A 16,031-nucleotide genomic window follows, 5' to 3' on the forward strand; every position below is an offset into this window, starting at 1 on the left:
ATATAACCAAATTTATGGGTAAAAAAACAGTCAAAAACTATCCATTCCGATGTAGTCTAATGGAAATAATACAATAATAAAATCACTTAATTATGACAATATATTGATATACTCCAGCTTGCATTGGCAAGTGCGATATCTAATGAAATATCGGCACGCAGAAAATAATTCGATATTTGAAGCCATCACTGGCAATGGCGTTAGTATTAAGCAACAACAATCGCCGCAAAAGTCGCAGCACCCGTTTATTTTAGCTAATGCTTTGCTTTTAAATTTAAACAAATCAATTTGTTCATACAGTTTAAGCTTGTAACTCCGTGTAATAAAGCCAGTATACTAATGTCCATAACCGTAAGTAGGCTGGTTAACGAAAACACTGAGCAACTGGACGAACTCGTCACTGCTGACGCCCCCACGTAGCGCATACGAGATTAAAATTGTTAAAAATGCAAGTGGAAACGCATACAGAATTACCTGCAACTTATTATCGTTATTCTATTTAAAAATTGTATTTTATGTGCATTTAAACTGAAAGCAGCAAGCGGCTGTTTGTGAGCGTTTGTGTGTGTGTATGAGTGTGTGTGTGTTTGACGAAACTTAAACGCCGCGGAAATTTGAGCTCTGTTTTTCTCTGCTTCTGCTCATTATTCTTGTGTGTGTGTATGTGTATGTGCGCGCGCTTGTGTTAGTTTTTTTTTTTTTTTTTTGCAAGTTTTAACGTCGCTGACTTGAAAGAATTATTCAAAAGCCTCAGCGACGACGACTGAACAAGGTCAAGCGCCTTATTTGTCAACGGCAAGGTTCATAATTATTTTATTACATTTCGCCAAACGGATTCCGATTCACTTTGGGCTAGCAACTCGGAAATGAGAGCGCGGCGCAGTTGCACGTTCTTGTTTTAAATTTGGTGACAGCAGCAACAGTGGCAACGGGTTCGAACAATTGTGCTTATAATTAGCGCACTTGCCGTCTGTGTCTACATATGTGTGTATGTATTTAAGTGCTGGTACAATTTGTAGTTGTCTTCGGTCGTTGCCATTGCTATCTTCTTTTATTATTTTCGGTTATTTTGAGGCTGAAGCATAGCGCGACCAATACTTACTTTCCATTTTTACCTACATAAGTGTGTGTGTCCGATTGTCTCCGCCTTTACGTGTGCACGTGTGTGTGTGTGTGTGAATGTGTGAGAGTGAGTGACAAAGCCGCTGCGTTGCTTCCGTTCTATTGTCTGAGAGTAAATACAAAGACAGTCGGAGTGAGAGAGTGAGAGAACGATAAGCTTACGCATTTAAGCAGCAGTAAAAAGAACAACAACAACAACACAGTGCTCATGACTTTAATTGGGACTAATCTTTGTTTCGTTTTTGGTTACAACGACAACAACCTGTTCCGATTTCGAACAGTTACTGCGAGGTGGCAAGCAAAAGACAACCACTTGCGTAGGAATGACCGTAATGGCCAAAACTACAATTGAAGAAATATGCGAGAATGCCAAATTAGCAAGAGACATGGCCCTGACAGGCAACTACGACTCGGCCTGCATATACTACGAGGGATTGCAGGTATGAATAAAGCATCATAGAGAAACATAACAAAAATTAAATTTACAAACTGCCGAAGATGAAATACCCTATATTTTCTCTGAACTAGCAGGTGGATCAGATCTGATCAGATTTTGTCTATCTGTAAGAAGCTGCTAAGTTCGGCTTGAACAAACAATATCGGACTTTAGCTGGAAAATAGCTAATGTTGATATTGATCAAGAATGCATATGCCAAAATTATAATATCTTCTGCAAGGGTATTTAAAACTAGAGCAATCAATTGCTAATCCTCTTTATTTTAGGGCATGCTGGCGCGCCTGCTTAATAGCACTGTAGATCCCATGCGCAAGGGCAAGTGGAGCATGGTGAGTGATTAGTACTGAAGTTATTTCTGTGAGATTAAAAGTTGCCATGGTTCGCATCACAGATCAATCAGCAAATCAATCAGGAGCATGCGAAAGTGAAGGCCATACAACGCACACTGCAGGACATTTCGTTGGATTTGCAAAATACGAAATTTGCTCATAAGCTGCGCTCGCAGCTAAGCGAAGATAGCAATGTGAATAAAGATCCTGCTGCATGGTTTAAGCCCGATCCTGACATATGGACGCCGCCACCGAAAGATCCAGATGTATGGGGCCCGCCCAAACCATCGCCGACCGTACAGACGGTGGGTCGGCGGGCAACAGCAGCAAATAGCCGCCGTACAACAGCAGCCGGCACGCAGAGCAGCGGCCGGCCCAGCACAATCCCACAAAGCACTGCCCGTAATGGAGCTGGAACTGCGCGCAATAGTCGTCCATTGGGCTCCACACTGAACAGTGCACGTGGCGGCGTCAATGGCCGCGTGACTGGACGTAAATTGTCCACCTTAAACAGCGCCAGCAACAACAACAACAACAACGACAGCAAAGATGATGACGTGACCGCAGCGGTCACCAATGGTGCCACAGCCGATGGCGATGCGGGCGAGCAACAGGCAGTCGAGGAGGAACGCAAATTTCAACCCAACAATCACATCGAAGCAGAGCTGGTCGACATATTGGGTAAGTAAAGAGCTCTTCGGCTGCTTAATTGACCCGGCTAATAAATTTTTTCGCATCCTGCTCAGAACGTGATATTCTCCAAAAAGATCCCAAGGTGCGCTGGAGCGATATTGCTGATCTGCACGATGCCAAGCGACTGCTGGAAGAGGCCGTTGTATTGCCTATGCTGATGCCCGACTATTTCAAGGTGCGTCATCATGTCACCTGCGCTTGGCTGAATCATCGGCAAGCCTATTTGTTATACCCTGTGGGCAAGGGAAACGAAGGGTATTATGGTTAAGAGCGAATTTATGGAACAGACATCTCCTACCACGTGTCCGTCTATCCGTCCGTCCGCATAGACACATCTTAACACTAATCTCCGAATACTTTCGTTGCTTTTCCGATTTTGTATATGTACTTAGGAATATTACGTGCCGCTTGTAGTTGGTTACAGGTCAAATCATAGTCGGGTACTAACTTATAAGGCCAGCTTTAATCGCCATAAACTCTTGATAAAAACAGAATTATAGTTGATAAGAAATGTATCTAAATTTTACCACTTTACCTGTTTATCAATTGTTCCCTAATGCTTTCCATGTGTTATGCAGGGCATACGACGTCCGTGGAAGGGCGTCCTAATGGTTGGCCCGCCTGGCACGGGTAAAACAATGCTGGCCAAAGCGGTGGCTACCGAATGTGGCACCACTTTCTTCAATGTCAGCTCCGCCACGCTGACCTCGAAGTATCGTGGCGAATCTGAGAAAATGGTTCGTCTTCTGTTCGAGATGGCGCGATTTTATGCGCCCAGCACAATTTTCATAGATGAGATTGATTCTCTTTGCTCGCGACGTGGCTCTGAATCGGAGCACGAGGCATCGCGACGCGTCAAATCGGAGCTCTTGGTGCAAATGGATGGCGTGGGCGGCGGGGAGGAGCAGGCAAAAGTTGTCATGGTGCTGGCAGCCACCAATTTTCCATGGGATATTGACGAGGCTCTGCGAAGGCGTCTGGAGAAGCGCATCTACATACCACTACCCACAGATGAGGGCCGTGAAGCGTTGCTAAAGATCAATTTGCGCGAGGTGAAGGTGGACGATAGCGTCGATCTGAACTATGTGGCCAATCAGCTGGATGGTTACTCCGGCGCCGACATCACCAATGTGTGCAGGTAATTGACAGTCGCCTGTGGAATGTATGTTAAATTTTAAATTATGTTTTTGGTTGCTTCACAGGGAGGCCAGCATGATGTCCATGCGGCGTAAGATAGCCGGCTTGACGCCGGAACAAATCCGACAGCTGGCCACTGAGGAGGTAGATCTGCCCGTATCGGTTAAGGATTTCAACGAAGCCATCAGTCGCTGTAATAAGAGTGTGTCCAGAGCCGATCTGGACAAGTATGAGAAATGGATGAGGGAATTCGGTTCGTCATGATAGCGTTACACACGGATTTTAACAAACCTAGGCATCTATCTATATATACAAATATTTTTTGATAACAACCAACACACATGGATAGTTTTTACAAAAGCTTTTAAAGTGTAGACCGGCCGGATAAATGTTGAACATATTTTATATATAATCTTTTGCCTATATATGCATATATATGATATTTGCAGATATACACGAAGCGTTGGAATTCAAAAGACTAACAGTTCTTAAAGAGGAAATATATAAAAAGAAAAAATAACAAACCTAAGCAAAAGTGAAATTGAAGGCTTAGCAACAAAATAAAAAATCATTGATTTAGAGACGGGCCATCAAATTTTTGTTATCCCTGAGATTAATCTAAAGCAATCATAGAGCATGTGCACGATCCTTCCAATCCTTTCCAATCGAAACTAAGCCTATTATGAACATGCCTCCTAGCCCATGGCTTCATTTAACGTTAGCCCCAATTTAATCATACAAAATAAGTTGTTTTTTTCCATTTTAATTAAAATTATATTTAACACACACACACACACACACACTCACTTCACTGTCTAATTAATGTAATTAAATTTCGCCTAATTTATATAAAATATAATATATCATAGAGATTAGTTTTTAATATATGAAACATAAACCACAGCCAGAGAATTGTGAAGCTGCAAATGTACTTAAAATGAAATATTGAAAAATTGTAAACAATAAATCCCAAGATTTTTAACTCGAAAAGCCTGCATTTATTGCCAATTTAATTAAAATTCCGTAATATTTCATTTGTTTATATATAAAACACGCAATATGTAAACAAAGCACTCGGATGAGTCATTCTCGTTGTGATGGCAGCTTCGGCAGCGTCTCCGAATCGGGCTTAATTAGAACTACATTTAACTCTCAGTAGGGTCTTGGCGGCGGCGGCATGGGCATCATGGGACCCATCATTGGATAGGGCACATTGGCTGGACCGGCCATGTGTGGATTGGGATAGAAGCCGCTGCCAGTGCCAGGCAGGTTGCCATAGGCGGGCATTCCTCCGCCACCCGTGCTGTGACGCTGTGGAGCCGTCTGTTTGCGGATCAGCTCCTGCATTTTCTCGGCCTTCAGCTTGCGCAGATGCATTGTGCGTCGACTGGTCAGGAACTCATCGAGAAATGTTTCCACATTGAGCTCGTTGTCGGTAAACTTTTTTACAATCTCTTCTGTTTTCTCCTCGCTCTCGGAGGCGGCTGTCTGGAGCAGAGCCAACGCGGTCTCCTGGCTGACGCCTCCAGTTTTCTCCTTGATTTGTGACAGCAATTCCTGGACAGCAGCGCAGCTGGTGCGTCCCTCCTCCGTTAGTTCCGCCAACTTGCCGCGCAGCTCAATGATTTTTGGCTCCTTCTCAATGTTCTTTTCGGCTCTGTTGCGATTTTCCTCAAAGAAGCGCACTTTTTGTGTTTTCAGCGATTCGAGAACTTCGTCCACCTTCTCGTCCAGTTTGTCATCGTTGTTGAGGAGCTCTTTCAGTTGGTCCGAGTTCATTGGGAAAAGTGACGATTGCAATTGATTTAGATATTCTTGGTACATGATGGCGTTTCCTTTTCTGAGGTTGCCCAGCTCGGACTTTCAGTTTTTATCTTTATGTTTAGTTTTTGTTGGACAATTGTTTTTATACGTTCGCAGTCACACAACACTGTTTTCTAACAGCGAGTATAACACTAACATATGCTGAACTGCTATTAACAGCGCCATATTTGATGGTCTGGCAAGGCGAGCCGTTTAGTATTGCCACCCTGTGTTTTAAATATCAACAATGCGTCGCGCGCCAATTTGAATTGAATTGAACTAATAGAAGTACAAACTATTTATTGCAACAATGTGTATTTATGAAAATTACTTAATCAAGAGATTATATGTTTGATTCGGCGCATATATCTGCAGCGGATTCGCCGCGTAAATGGTAACAGGCAAGTTCCACACCATTGTCTCGACTGGCAGCTCGGCGGGCGCCTTGAGCTCGCCGGACTTAGGATTAGGTGTGCCAAAATCCATCAGGGTGCTGGTGACAAATTCAAAATGCAGACGCCACTTAACATCGACCAGATCTGTGCGAAATGTGGGCGTCACATGCAGAGGAATGGGCACAACCACCTGCGTCTGCAGCGTCGCGTAGCAGACCTGGAAAGCGTGCCAAATGTGTTTAAGGATTACGAGATAAACAGAGATTCAGCTGGCCACAGACCTGATGGGACGTGGAAATAGTGCTCAGCTTGCCCGTGGGCGTAGGCTCATCCTTGTTGCGCGCACTGCCCGAGGTTTCCGATTTGTGCATATTATCCACAGCAATGCCGCTGGCTATGCTGGCCATATCGAAGGAGTTCAGCGAGGAAGCATCATCACCGACGTGTGCCTGCATTGGCTCCGGCTGCGGCCGTATGGGCAGCTCCTGCTGTTGCAGCTTCACAGAGAACTGCACGCAACGCACCTGGCAATTGCCAAAATCCAAGCTGCCAACAATGTCCTCGCCCAGCTTGTACGCGGGCTTGAACAGGCAGAAGCGTCCAACAAAGCCGCGCTTGTTCGAAATCCGATAGAACTTTGGAGCACGCCGTGCGGTCACATTCTGCAAATGAATCGTTGATTTATTTAGTTGGATTTACTGTTGTATCAACACCTTCAGGTGATGCCAGGATATTTCCAATTCGCTTATCTCGCGCTTCTCCAGAAACGGATTGGTCGGCGCCAGCTCCTCGTTGGTCTCCACCGTAACTGGCAGCTCGTCCGGTCGCGCTATCAACGGTATCGGCAGCACACGGATCGGCACGGTCAGCGTTTGCACCTTGGACTTTACGCGCTGCGTGGCAATGGTGATTTTGTAAAAGTAGCGTATGTCATGGCCACGATACGTGGGCGGCCCATCCCGCGGCACAAACTCGTTGAAGAAATCTGCAAAAGTGATCGGATTTAAAGGGAACACAAGACTCGGGCTTGGTCAACACCCACACATCTTGGTTTCGCCGGGCAGCAGTTTCAGATCGCAAAACAGTATCTTCGGCTTGGTGGCCACAATGACCTCGCCGGGCGTCTGGGTGACGGCATCCAGCGCAGTGCGTCCAATGAGCTCGGCCAGCTCCGCCGTCTTGTCGCTCGCGGGCGTGCTATAGCTGGTCTTTCGATAGCAATGCAGCTGGACCGAGGCCCAGGCCAGGTTCTCCACACTGTGCGCAAAATCAAAGTTAATTTAATTCATTTGTAAAACCGATTTTCTTACCTTGCGGCGTTGGCATTTCGATCTGTCGACTTTTGCTGCTCCTCGGCAAAAAGCTTGTGCGTGAATTCAATTAAACACTCGACGCACTCGCCCGTGGCATAAATTGCAGAGTCTGCACGCACCAATTTTGCTTGAATTTCAATCATATTGATGGCATTATTATTTATTATTATTATTTTGTGTACTCCAAAGCCAAAACAAGAACTAATTGCCTTTTTTGTTGTGGGTAATGGGAAAACATGCAGTTAAAATCGGCTTAAATTCAGTCTTTGACTCCCAGAGTTCTTGTAATTTGTTTAAACTACGTATTTTAATTATTGTTTTAATTTCTTTTAATTAAATCAGTTTGTTTTTGTGTATTATCGATATATTTTATGGTCTACGCTATCGACTATCAGTTGCTGCGATTAGCTCGCCTTAAATATCGATAGATATTGCTGCGTTACGTTAACGTGACGCAATTGTTACATTTTGTTTTTATATATCAAAATACTGGCATCTCACCCTAAAAACAACCCTAATTCTCTCTGCTCTGAAAATTCATGAAGATTTGCCTTAAGTTTGTGTAAATTGTTTGGCGCAACATTAACATATGCTAAACTGTTCTTAACAGCGAGCAACAGTTGAGCTATTGATAACTATCGATAACATTTTGTCGTTTCATTTTGTGTTGTTATTCGCCCCGCTTGCATTGCGTTTCGTTTTACCGTCCCCTTTGAGTACCAATTCAGACGTCGTCGCTTTCAAACGTGTTACGCGCGTGGTTTGCGCTTTGTTCGTTTGACAAATTCGTTGAATTTCCAAGAAAAAAGAAAATTGCAACATCAACAACGCAACAAGTGTAAAGTGTTGTGCGTATGCGTAAATCAAAATAATTCTTGTACAAATCGGAGTGCTTCAGTTGTTATTTAAATTCCTTTTTTATAGCCATTCTTTGGTTTGGCCTTCGATCTACGCGATCTTTGCGTCAAAATGTGCAGCAGCAAAGTTAAAAATGATTTGAGTGCTGCGTTAATTTAATTAAGCGTGGCAATAAATTTGCTGTTAATTTTTTAGTGTTATTGGTGAAAAATTGTAAAAAGTGTTCATTTATGCTGGGATTATACTGGACGTGTTCATTTTTGGATTTAAATACAGCGGCGAAACGTGACAAAAGGTAAGCCATAAATTATTTGTGTCATTTCCAGCTTAGATGTAAGTAATTATTGTCAATTGAGCGCTGGAGCAATAAATGCATCACTTCTCTGAGAGCAAACAACAATTGCAATGTCCGGCTTAGCAACAACAACAGCAGCAACAACAACAACAACAACAACACAGTAGCAACGCATTCCAACGCCGTCGGCATTCTGCCTACATATTTTGCTCCGTTTATTTTTTTTTTAAGTTGTGGAGAGCGACGGACGCCACCCGCTATACTCTACATTCTTTTTGTAACGCTCTTTTGCGCGTTGTTGTTGTTGTTGTTGTTGGTTCCATCTGTATAGGTAAAAGAAGCTACGTTAATTCGGATGTGGTTTTGCGCTTCAAAATCTCCATAAGCAACAACAACAACAGCAGCAGCAACAAAACAATAAGAAAAGGGTGCGTCGACATTCAATGTTGTTGTCTCGCTGTCTTTACTGTGTTTTGCTGCTTTACTTTTTGCTGTTCACCTTCGTACGGTTATCACAGCGTACATTTTGATCTGCCGTTTCGCTGAAGATGTTGCTTGCTGTGGCTCCCAGCTCTTAAAGTCTCCACTCACTCACACGCACGCCTGCCCTCACGCATACCCATGCAAACAGTTATACCTGTTTTATTATTTGAGCGCAGCCGCCGCGCTCGCGAGCACTTTATGGCGGGGACTCACTCCATTGGAGCCGAGCGCCGGCGCAACGTCGACGTTGACGACGCCGACGACTGGAAGATCGGAATTTTTAGTGCAGCCCAACAACAGCGAACAGCAACATGTTGTTATTCTTGTTGCTGTTGCTATTTGCTTGGACAACAGGTTTATAAATAAGCACATATACACACACAAACACACTTGGCATAGAGTAGCTTTTACATGCTACTCAATTCTACTACGTTTTCCACGCTGCGGTGGGTGTTATGCAGACTACCTTTTTTTGCATGGCCGATTTACTTTTTTAGCTACTACTTTCGGTCATTGTACTTTTTGTATTGTTGTCTTGCCCACCGCCTGCAACAAAACAATTGCAGCCATGTGTGTGTGTGTGTGTGTGTGTGGGAGCAGTGCTGCCAACTTTAGAGCAGCAGAAAAATAGCTGGTTCTAGGGTAAGGAAGAAGAAGAGAAGTTCAGATTCTGTGTGATAAAAAAAGCTGAAAATTTGTTGGCTTACAAATAGTTAATATCTATTTTTTTACGTTTCTTTACAAACTTCTTTCGCAATTGCAATTTCGAACAAGCCACATTTGACAGCAAAAATAAAAAAGCGGCAACACTGGCATAGAGTTATGCAGGGGGCTTAATTTTATTTTTTTATTCTTTCATTTTTTTGTATGCAAGTTGCTTTTGCTGCTGACTTGGTTAATGTTTATGTATTTGTGTATGTATTTGACGCCAAATTACAGCTATGTACGTTTTGGCGCCTTGGGTTTTTTATGCTTTGCTTTGCTTTTTTGCGCGCTGCAAACTGAACTTTGTACTTTGGCTCGCCGCATGACTCACAGTCGTTCGGCTTAGCTGGGCTTTGGCTGGAAAAGGCCCAGCCTTAGCGCGAATTTTGGAATGAGAAAAACTTTAATTAAAAGCTCGTCCATGCAATGTGGCGTATATTTGTCATATCTAGACTTTGGGTTCGCTTTCTGTAATCTCGGCCTTATCAATAATGCGACACAAGAGTGGTTCGTGTCCCAAAAAGGCGAAAGATAAGCCGAATATGTAACAAAAACAACATCGATAACAACGAAAATTACGCACAATGCAATTGCATTTAGAACAGGTGATAAGAAGACAGGTAAATAAAACCCAAATAATTTCAAGAAAAAAAAAAGCGTCAAACTAAATAAACGCAAAAGCAAAACAAAACTGCGGCAAATATAGGCCAAACGATCGAATAAAAGAAAAAACGCCCAAACAGGCAGAAGCAGAGAGAAACTGGCACACGTGAGCGTGTGCATGTATGTGTGTGTGTGTGTGTGTGTAGTTACAGGTGCCAGCTAATCTAATTACGACATAGCGTAGACTCGTATCAAATATTTGCCCATTGATAATACAAAAAAAAAAAGTTAGTTGAATGTGTGTGAGTGCGCACTTTCTAGTGTGCCGCAGGTATTGCAACAATCTGTGACACACACACATGCAGACATACCTATGTGTGTGAATATGCGTATGTATGTATTGTCATAATTACTTTACAGCACTGCAATGGAAGAATTCTAAAAATAGCACAGAGTAGGGAATGCGGAATGGAATGGGGAATAATTAGAGCGAATTTGTAGCTCAGCTTTGGGAAGCCGATACTCACCACAACGCAACGGTAAACCCTTCCAGCCTCCACTTTTCGCAATCTCCTTTTTTGTGCCTATTTCGCAATTCGTAATCGGAGTGGAGTCTCTGCGCAATGTTTATTTTTGGCATATGCATGCTGTGCTTTGTTTACTTTTGCTTTCGTTTTGGCATCGTTTTGCGGTATCGGAATTGGATTTGGCATCGGAATCGGTATCGTTGTCGGCTTATTGTTATGCACAAATTATAGTTTATTATGCTTGGGCCTTAGCTGGAAATACGAGCTTTTTGGTAGCGCAGCTGCCGCCGCTGCTGCCTTTTGCCGTTCTATAAACAAAACGGAATTTCTAATTGCGTCCAATTCGTGCGAAATCGAAAACAATATATTTTAAGCAACAAAAATTCAAAGAAAACGAACGTTTGCCGTGTTTAGATAAACGCGTTTGTAAAGCAAAGGGAATGAAAATACATGATTGAATACTGTTGAAAGCATGAACAAATATATTGTGAATAATTAATTAAATTAAACAAGCAATTTGTAGCGAGCTTTGTCAGACCTGTTTCACCTTACTTTGCAGAGTCCAGTGAATGGATGGAAAGCTAATGTTAAAGGTAGTGAAAAACACTTGGCCCGCTCAAAGCAGGTTAATAATAGCTTCTATATGTAATTATATTAAAATGCTTGCTCTATTCAAACGGAATATTCGATTTGGACCTTAAACCTGAAATTGAAATGCAAATGAAGAGTTTTTAGCAAAGCAAAACCAAAACCAAAATAAAAAAAAAAGGAAAAAGGAGCAAACCGAATGTATTAGACATTTTCGTTGATTTAGTGCGGTCAGTGCCACGCCCAGCCGCAGGCCGTGGACCGCCTCTCGAAGCTGGGAGCGAAACCCGTTTCGCAAATCAAATGCGCCAACAGCTAACTTGTTTTTTTTTATTGTCTACCGTCTGACCATGATTTTGAGCTGAATGTTTGTTCATGAGCTGGCGGCAGCGTGAGCTATTGTCCGAGTCCCGATCTGTCTATTATATACACATGTACATATATGTTCTCTATATATAAAACTGTTTTGTCCTGACAAACTGACTGACGGATTGGTGATCAGCACACAGCCCAAACCGTAAGAGCTAGGAAGCTTACATTTTCACTTACCTTACCTTATGTGATAAAGGTACATACATATATACATGTTAAGATGGGGTTTCGGGAAATGTCACTTGCACGTGTTTGAAAAATCGGAAAAACGTTTATGTGTAACATTTCTGTTCGCTATTGATCAGCCTCAAACTTATTTTTAAATTTACTTGAGAGCTGTTTTACACTGTTCGACAAATGCATTTTTTGGTCGAAATCTTAAGTTTGCATATATATGTGTGCCTGTTTGTACATACATGTACGCATGCATGTATTGTATATATGCAAATATGCATGCATACGTGTTGTTATGAATACATCTCCAGAACCTACATACACCTACCTACATATGTATTTGCATGTATGTGTGAATTTTTGCATATATAAATATATACATGCATACCTTTATGTTTTAGTGCATGTCTGCATATATACGTATGCATGTTTGTATACATATGGCTGCAAGTGTGCTTGTATGTATGCAAATATATGTACGTACATGCAAACATATGTACATACATGCATACATATGTACATACATACATAGATATGAAATTACATACATACATACGTATATACAAACAAACATATCTAAATACATACATACATATGTACATGCATACATATGTACATGCATACATATGTATATGCATACATATGTACATGCATACATATTTATGTATACATATTTACATACATACATACATACACACACACACACACATATACACACACATACACACACACACATACATTCATACATACATACATACATACAAACATACATACATACATACACATGCAAATTTGAAAAATTGCCTATTTATTTCACAATTTTTTGAATATTCAGCAAATGTCATTGTTACTGTAGATTCTCTTCTCCTTCAGCCTGTTAAGTAAGTACAGATATAAATGTGTACATGCATATATGTGCATGTGTGTATGTAGTACACATATTGTTCCACTTTATTTGCATTTCGTGTGCGGTTTTATGCATTTTCAAAGATCTACTTCATCGTGTGCCCCGTTTCGTCTTCTCTCGTTTCGTTTCGACTCGTTGCGACTCGAGTCGAGTCGACTCGTCTTGTCGTGTGAGAAAGTTGTTGACCAAGCAAACCAATGCCAACAAGAGCGGGTGGGTTAGGAGAGGAGGGGAGAGGAGGAACACCGCAATTGCACAAACAACGCCCTCATCCGACTGACTGCCCAGTCAATTCATGAAATTCATTCCCAGTTCCCACTGGCTATCCGGCCCTGGGGTCGAGTCTCTTCCCGCACATTCCTCAAACAGACACAGGGCTCGCATTACCCAACGACAACAACAACAACAAGCCTACACGAAATCCCAAAGAGCTCCCAGTTCCATCTGACTCCATTTGCGGAACGGAGTTCTCTGCGTACATAACTGGGATTAATGGCATGAATATCTTTAAATTACCTTCAAGAATGGAAATTCCTCTAATATTTTTCCCCTATGAATGGAAAAAAAAGGTCAAAATGCGGTAAAGTGCACCCTTGAATAGAAGAAAGATTCGTTTCTGATTTATGGAAGTCAAAGGAAAAAAAGTTCAAATTAATATTTCTCAGTGTAATTATCATAAAGATTCGCATATACATATATTTGATTTTCTTTAAAACTGAAGCTCATTAGACGTCAGCTCACAGCTCACCTAATGGAAAAGTCTAACAAAAATACGCATCTCTTTTTTGGACAGTGACAGAAAAAGGGAAGGGGGCGGTGGCTTGGGCAGGGCGTGTCAGGCACTCAGAAATTATAATCGAAACATTTGCTTACAAGCGATTCGCTGACTTTTTGTGCTCATCATTTGACATGCGATTGGTTTATGATTGATTGATAGATGTATGCATTGATTGATGGACAGCAGTGCGACAAAAGGAGCGACAATGGCCAAGAAGAAGAAAACGAGGGGATTACCCTATGCAACAAGGTGCGCTATTTGAGCGTCTTGACTGACTGTACTTTTATTTGATAAATTCTGTTCTGGAATGTTGCTCTCGAATTGTCAATTGGTATTATTCAAAAAACTGAAAAACTGTTTTCCCAACAACCACGTTCTGCGCCAGTGCACCGACCCTGCTTACCTTTGTATCTCTCTCTCTCTCTCCCTCTCTCTCGCTGTCTATCACTATCTCCCTCCCGCTCACGTTTAAGCTGCGCTCCCTTTGTGGCCTGCGCCTAGCTACCTGCCTCTTGATGATCTTGATTTTGCCGGTACATTCGGTTTTTTGTACCTGGCCTCTGGCAACTCGGCTCGATTTTGTGTGGAGCGAACATTTCCACCCCTAACGTTAGCAGCAAGTTGACAGTTACCAGGCCAACATTCCTTGTTATACCCTGGCAGAGGGTATTATACATTTGTCTTCAAATATGTAACGCATAGAAGGAGACATCTTCGACCCCATAAAATATTTATATTCGTGATCTGTATCAACAGTAGGGTCGATATTTTCGTCTGCTTCTATGCGAACTAGTCTCTCTTTATGTTGCACAAATGTCGCAGCCGGCTGGATCGGATCACTATATCATATGGCTGCCATAGGAACGATCGGTCGAAAGACTTTTCTGTTTTTTTTTTCAAGATATCTGAGCTCGTCATTAATTATTATTATTGGGCTTCTTAGAACGGTCAAAGTATTTTGAAAAGGTTCGATCTGCAAGGGTATTAACTGTTCGGCGTGCCTGCTCGTGTTTCATTGTATTGGTATCTCTAGACGTAACAGTCCATACGAGTTGGTGATTATATTACAATTTATTTATCTAAAATAATGTGGTATACATCTGTATAATATCTCAGTGAGCATTTGAGCTGCAAAGCCGAAATTTGGTATGCGCGTCAATCTTCATAAAATTCTCCATTTATCTGCAAAGGATAATATGAATCGCTCTCTGAACAGGAGAGTCTTTCCGTCTGCCCGCCTGTCTGTCCGTCTCTCTGTTTGAGTTTGTTTCTCTCAGAAGTCAAATGCATGCATAATGTACTCTTAATGTGCGTCTGTCTGTCTGCAAATGTATCTTTATTATCAGCTTCTTTTCATTTTGAGTTCTTTTCGAGTGCCGTCTTTCGACTAATTATTTCGTTGATCTGTTTGTCGTTGCGGCGGGCGCGCCAGCTGATTACCTCTGGCTATTTGCTTTTTGGTTTGGGCTCTACAAAATGTTGTTGTTTGTACAAGAGGTTTGCACCTCTCCTTCTCGTTATTGTTGTTGTTGTTATCTATTTGGCCTTAAATCCCGTTTGTAACAGCTGCAATTTTCACGCTTGGCATCTCGTCGGCTGCTGTTGCTCATCTGCACAGACTATTTTACACGTAATTACAAAGATTTTATCTGTTTGCCGTATTTTGTGGGTCAACAACATTGCAACAGCTGCTGCTGCTGCTGCTGCTGCGGCTACGAGTTGCACACGCAAATTGCATCATTTTGTAGAAAGTTTGGTCAAAAACTTAAGATTTACTTTAGATAACATTATCGTCTACATAAAGTCTGACAAAAAGAATAGTATTTAAAAAGTTATCACAAACTGTGTAGAGAAAAAAGGCCCTGCTGTTTGCTGAGTTCTCACAGCGTCTCACAGCAAGAAAGAAACACACGCCGAAGATTTAATACCCTTGTCGACCGAACCTTTTTATAATGCTATGCTCGTATCTAATAAGCACCTGGGAAAATAGTTAATGCCGAGTATGATTAAATAAATTAATAAAACAAAAAAGTTTTAATCCGATAATGATACGATTTTTCAAATATATTGGTAGCATGCAACAAATGCAGAGGTTGGTCAACATATCTTAATAAACAAAGATCGTCCCTGTGATAACTATCTGATATAGTCGTCCGATCCAGCCAGAGGCACGTATGCAAAGTTTCAGATATAGCTAGATAGCTTAAAAACTGACAGACAGAGGGATACACGGACATGGCTATATTGACTCGACTCTTGATATTGCTCACGAATAGATATGTATATACTTTATGGGTTCGGAGATATCTTCTTCTATGCGTTACACATTCCGAGATAAAATTATAATACTTGAAGCAGGTACAGTCAATTGTCGAGAAAGACATTATAATACATATAACTTTAAGCAATCTAAAATGTAAAGCTTTTTCAACACTGGCTTTCAAGTAAAATGGCAATCGTTCTACCACACTGGCCTCGGCCTATGGCCCTAG

General features: G+C 41.9%; 4 protein-coding genes across 8 annotated transcripts in view; 2 read left to right on the plus strand and 2 right to left on the minus strand.

The window, feature by feature from the left end:
• Nucleotides 1-190: 190 nt before the first annotated feature.
• On the plus strand, nucleotides 191-4,728 carry Kat60 (Katanin 60). 2 transcript variants are annotated; one of them, XM_002056543.4, is made up of 7 exons: nucleotides 191-351; nucleotides 1,404-1,562; nucleotides 1,846-1,908; nucleotides 1,971-2,589; nucleotides 2,655-2,776; nucleotides 3,180-3,739; nucleotides 3,804-4,728. In XM_002056543.4, exons 1-7 carry the CDS (start codon nucleotides 340-342, stop codon nucleotides 4,000-4,002), a joined length of 1,734 nt encoding a protein of 577 aa, XP_002056579.1. In that variant the 5' UTR covers nucleotides 191-339; the 3' UTR covers nucleotides 4,003-4,728. The 2 variants fall into 2 exon arrangements, with proteins under 2 accessions (XP_002056579.1, XP_015026191.1); XM_015170705.3 differs by lacking the exon at nucleotides 191-351 and adding an exon at nucleotides 842-988.
• On the minus strand, nucleotides 4,714-5,682 carry Vps37B (vacuolar protein sorting 37B). Its single transcript, XM_002056544.4, has one exon. The coding sequence runs from the start codon at nucleotides 5,560-5,562 to the stop codon at nucleotides 4,891-4,893; it is 672 nt and encodes a 223-aa protein (XP_002056580.1). The 5' UTR covers nucleotides 5,563-5,682; the 3' UTR covers nucleotides 4,714-4,890.
• A 128-nt stretch (nucleotides 5,683-5,810) lies between these two features.
• Nucleotides 5,811-7,620, minus strand: LOC6633101 (RAB6A-GEF complex partner protein 2). The gene is made up of 5 exons (XM_002056545.4): nucleotides 7,247-7,620; nucleotides 6,979-7,193; nucleotides 6,650-6,921; nucleotides 6,218-6,598; nucleotides 5,811-6,153 (listed from the first exon to the last, which is right to left on the minus strand). Exons 1-5 carry the CDS (start codon nucleotides 7,390-7,392, stop codon nucleotides 5,869-5,871), a joined length of 1,299 nt encoding a protein of 432 aa, XP_002056581.1. The 5' UTR covers nucleotides 7,393-7,620; the 3' UTR covers nucleotides 5,811-5,868.
• A 334-nt stretch (nucleotides 7,621-7,954) lies between these two features.
• cno (adherens junction formation factor afadin) overlaps nucleotides 7,955-16,031 on the plus strand; it is a 48,294-nt gene continuing 40,217 nt past the window's right edge. For 3 of the 4 annotated variants that reach the window (XM_002056546.4, XM_015170708.3, XM_015170706.3), the window contains exon 1: nucleotides 7,959-8,402. The gene's annotated coding sequence lies outside the window, so the exon portion shown is untranslated. Of the gene's footprint in view, nucleotides 8,403-16,031 lie in introns of all 4 variants that reach the window. The other variant, XM_032433867.2, reaches the window with a different exon arrangement.

The sequence above is a fragment of the Drosophila virilis genome, chromosome 2 (assembly GCF_030788295.1).
Source record: "Drosophila virilis strain 15010-1051.87 chromosome 2, Dvir_AGI_RSII-ME, whole genome shotgun sequence".
Classification (NCBI taxonomy): Eukaryota; Metazoa; Arthropoda; class Insecta; order Diptera; family Drosophilidae; genus Drosophila; species Drosophila virilis.

Coding starts and splice junctions, on each gene's coding strand:
- Kat60 (XM_002056543.4), top strand. Junction 1,563..1,845: donor TATACTACGAGGGATTGCAG/GTATGAATAAAG, acceptor TCTTTATTTTAG/GGCATGCTGGCGCGCCTGCT. Junction 1,909..1,970: donor GCAAGGGCAAGTGGAGCATG/GTGAGTGATTAG, acceptor TTCGCATCACAG/ATCAATCAGCAAATCAATCA.
- LOC6633101 (XM_002056545.4), bottom strand. CDS start 7,392: ATGATTGAAATTCAAGCAAAATTGGTGCGTGCAGACTCTGCAATTTAT. Junction 6,599..6,649: donor TATCCTGGCATCACCTGAAG/GTGTTGATACAA, acceptor ATTCATTTGCAG/AATGTGACCGCACGGCGTGC. Junction 6,154..6,217: donor CTATTTCCACGTCCCATCAG/GTCTGTGGCCAG, acceptor CACGCTTTCCAG/GTCTGCTACGCGACGCTGCA.
- Vps37B (XM_002056544.4), bottom strand. CDS start 5,562: ATGTACCAAGAATATCTAAATCAATTGCAATCGTCACTTTTCCCAATG.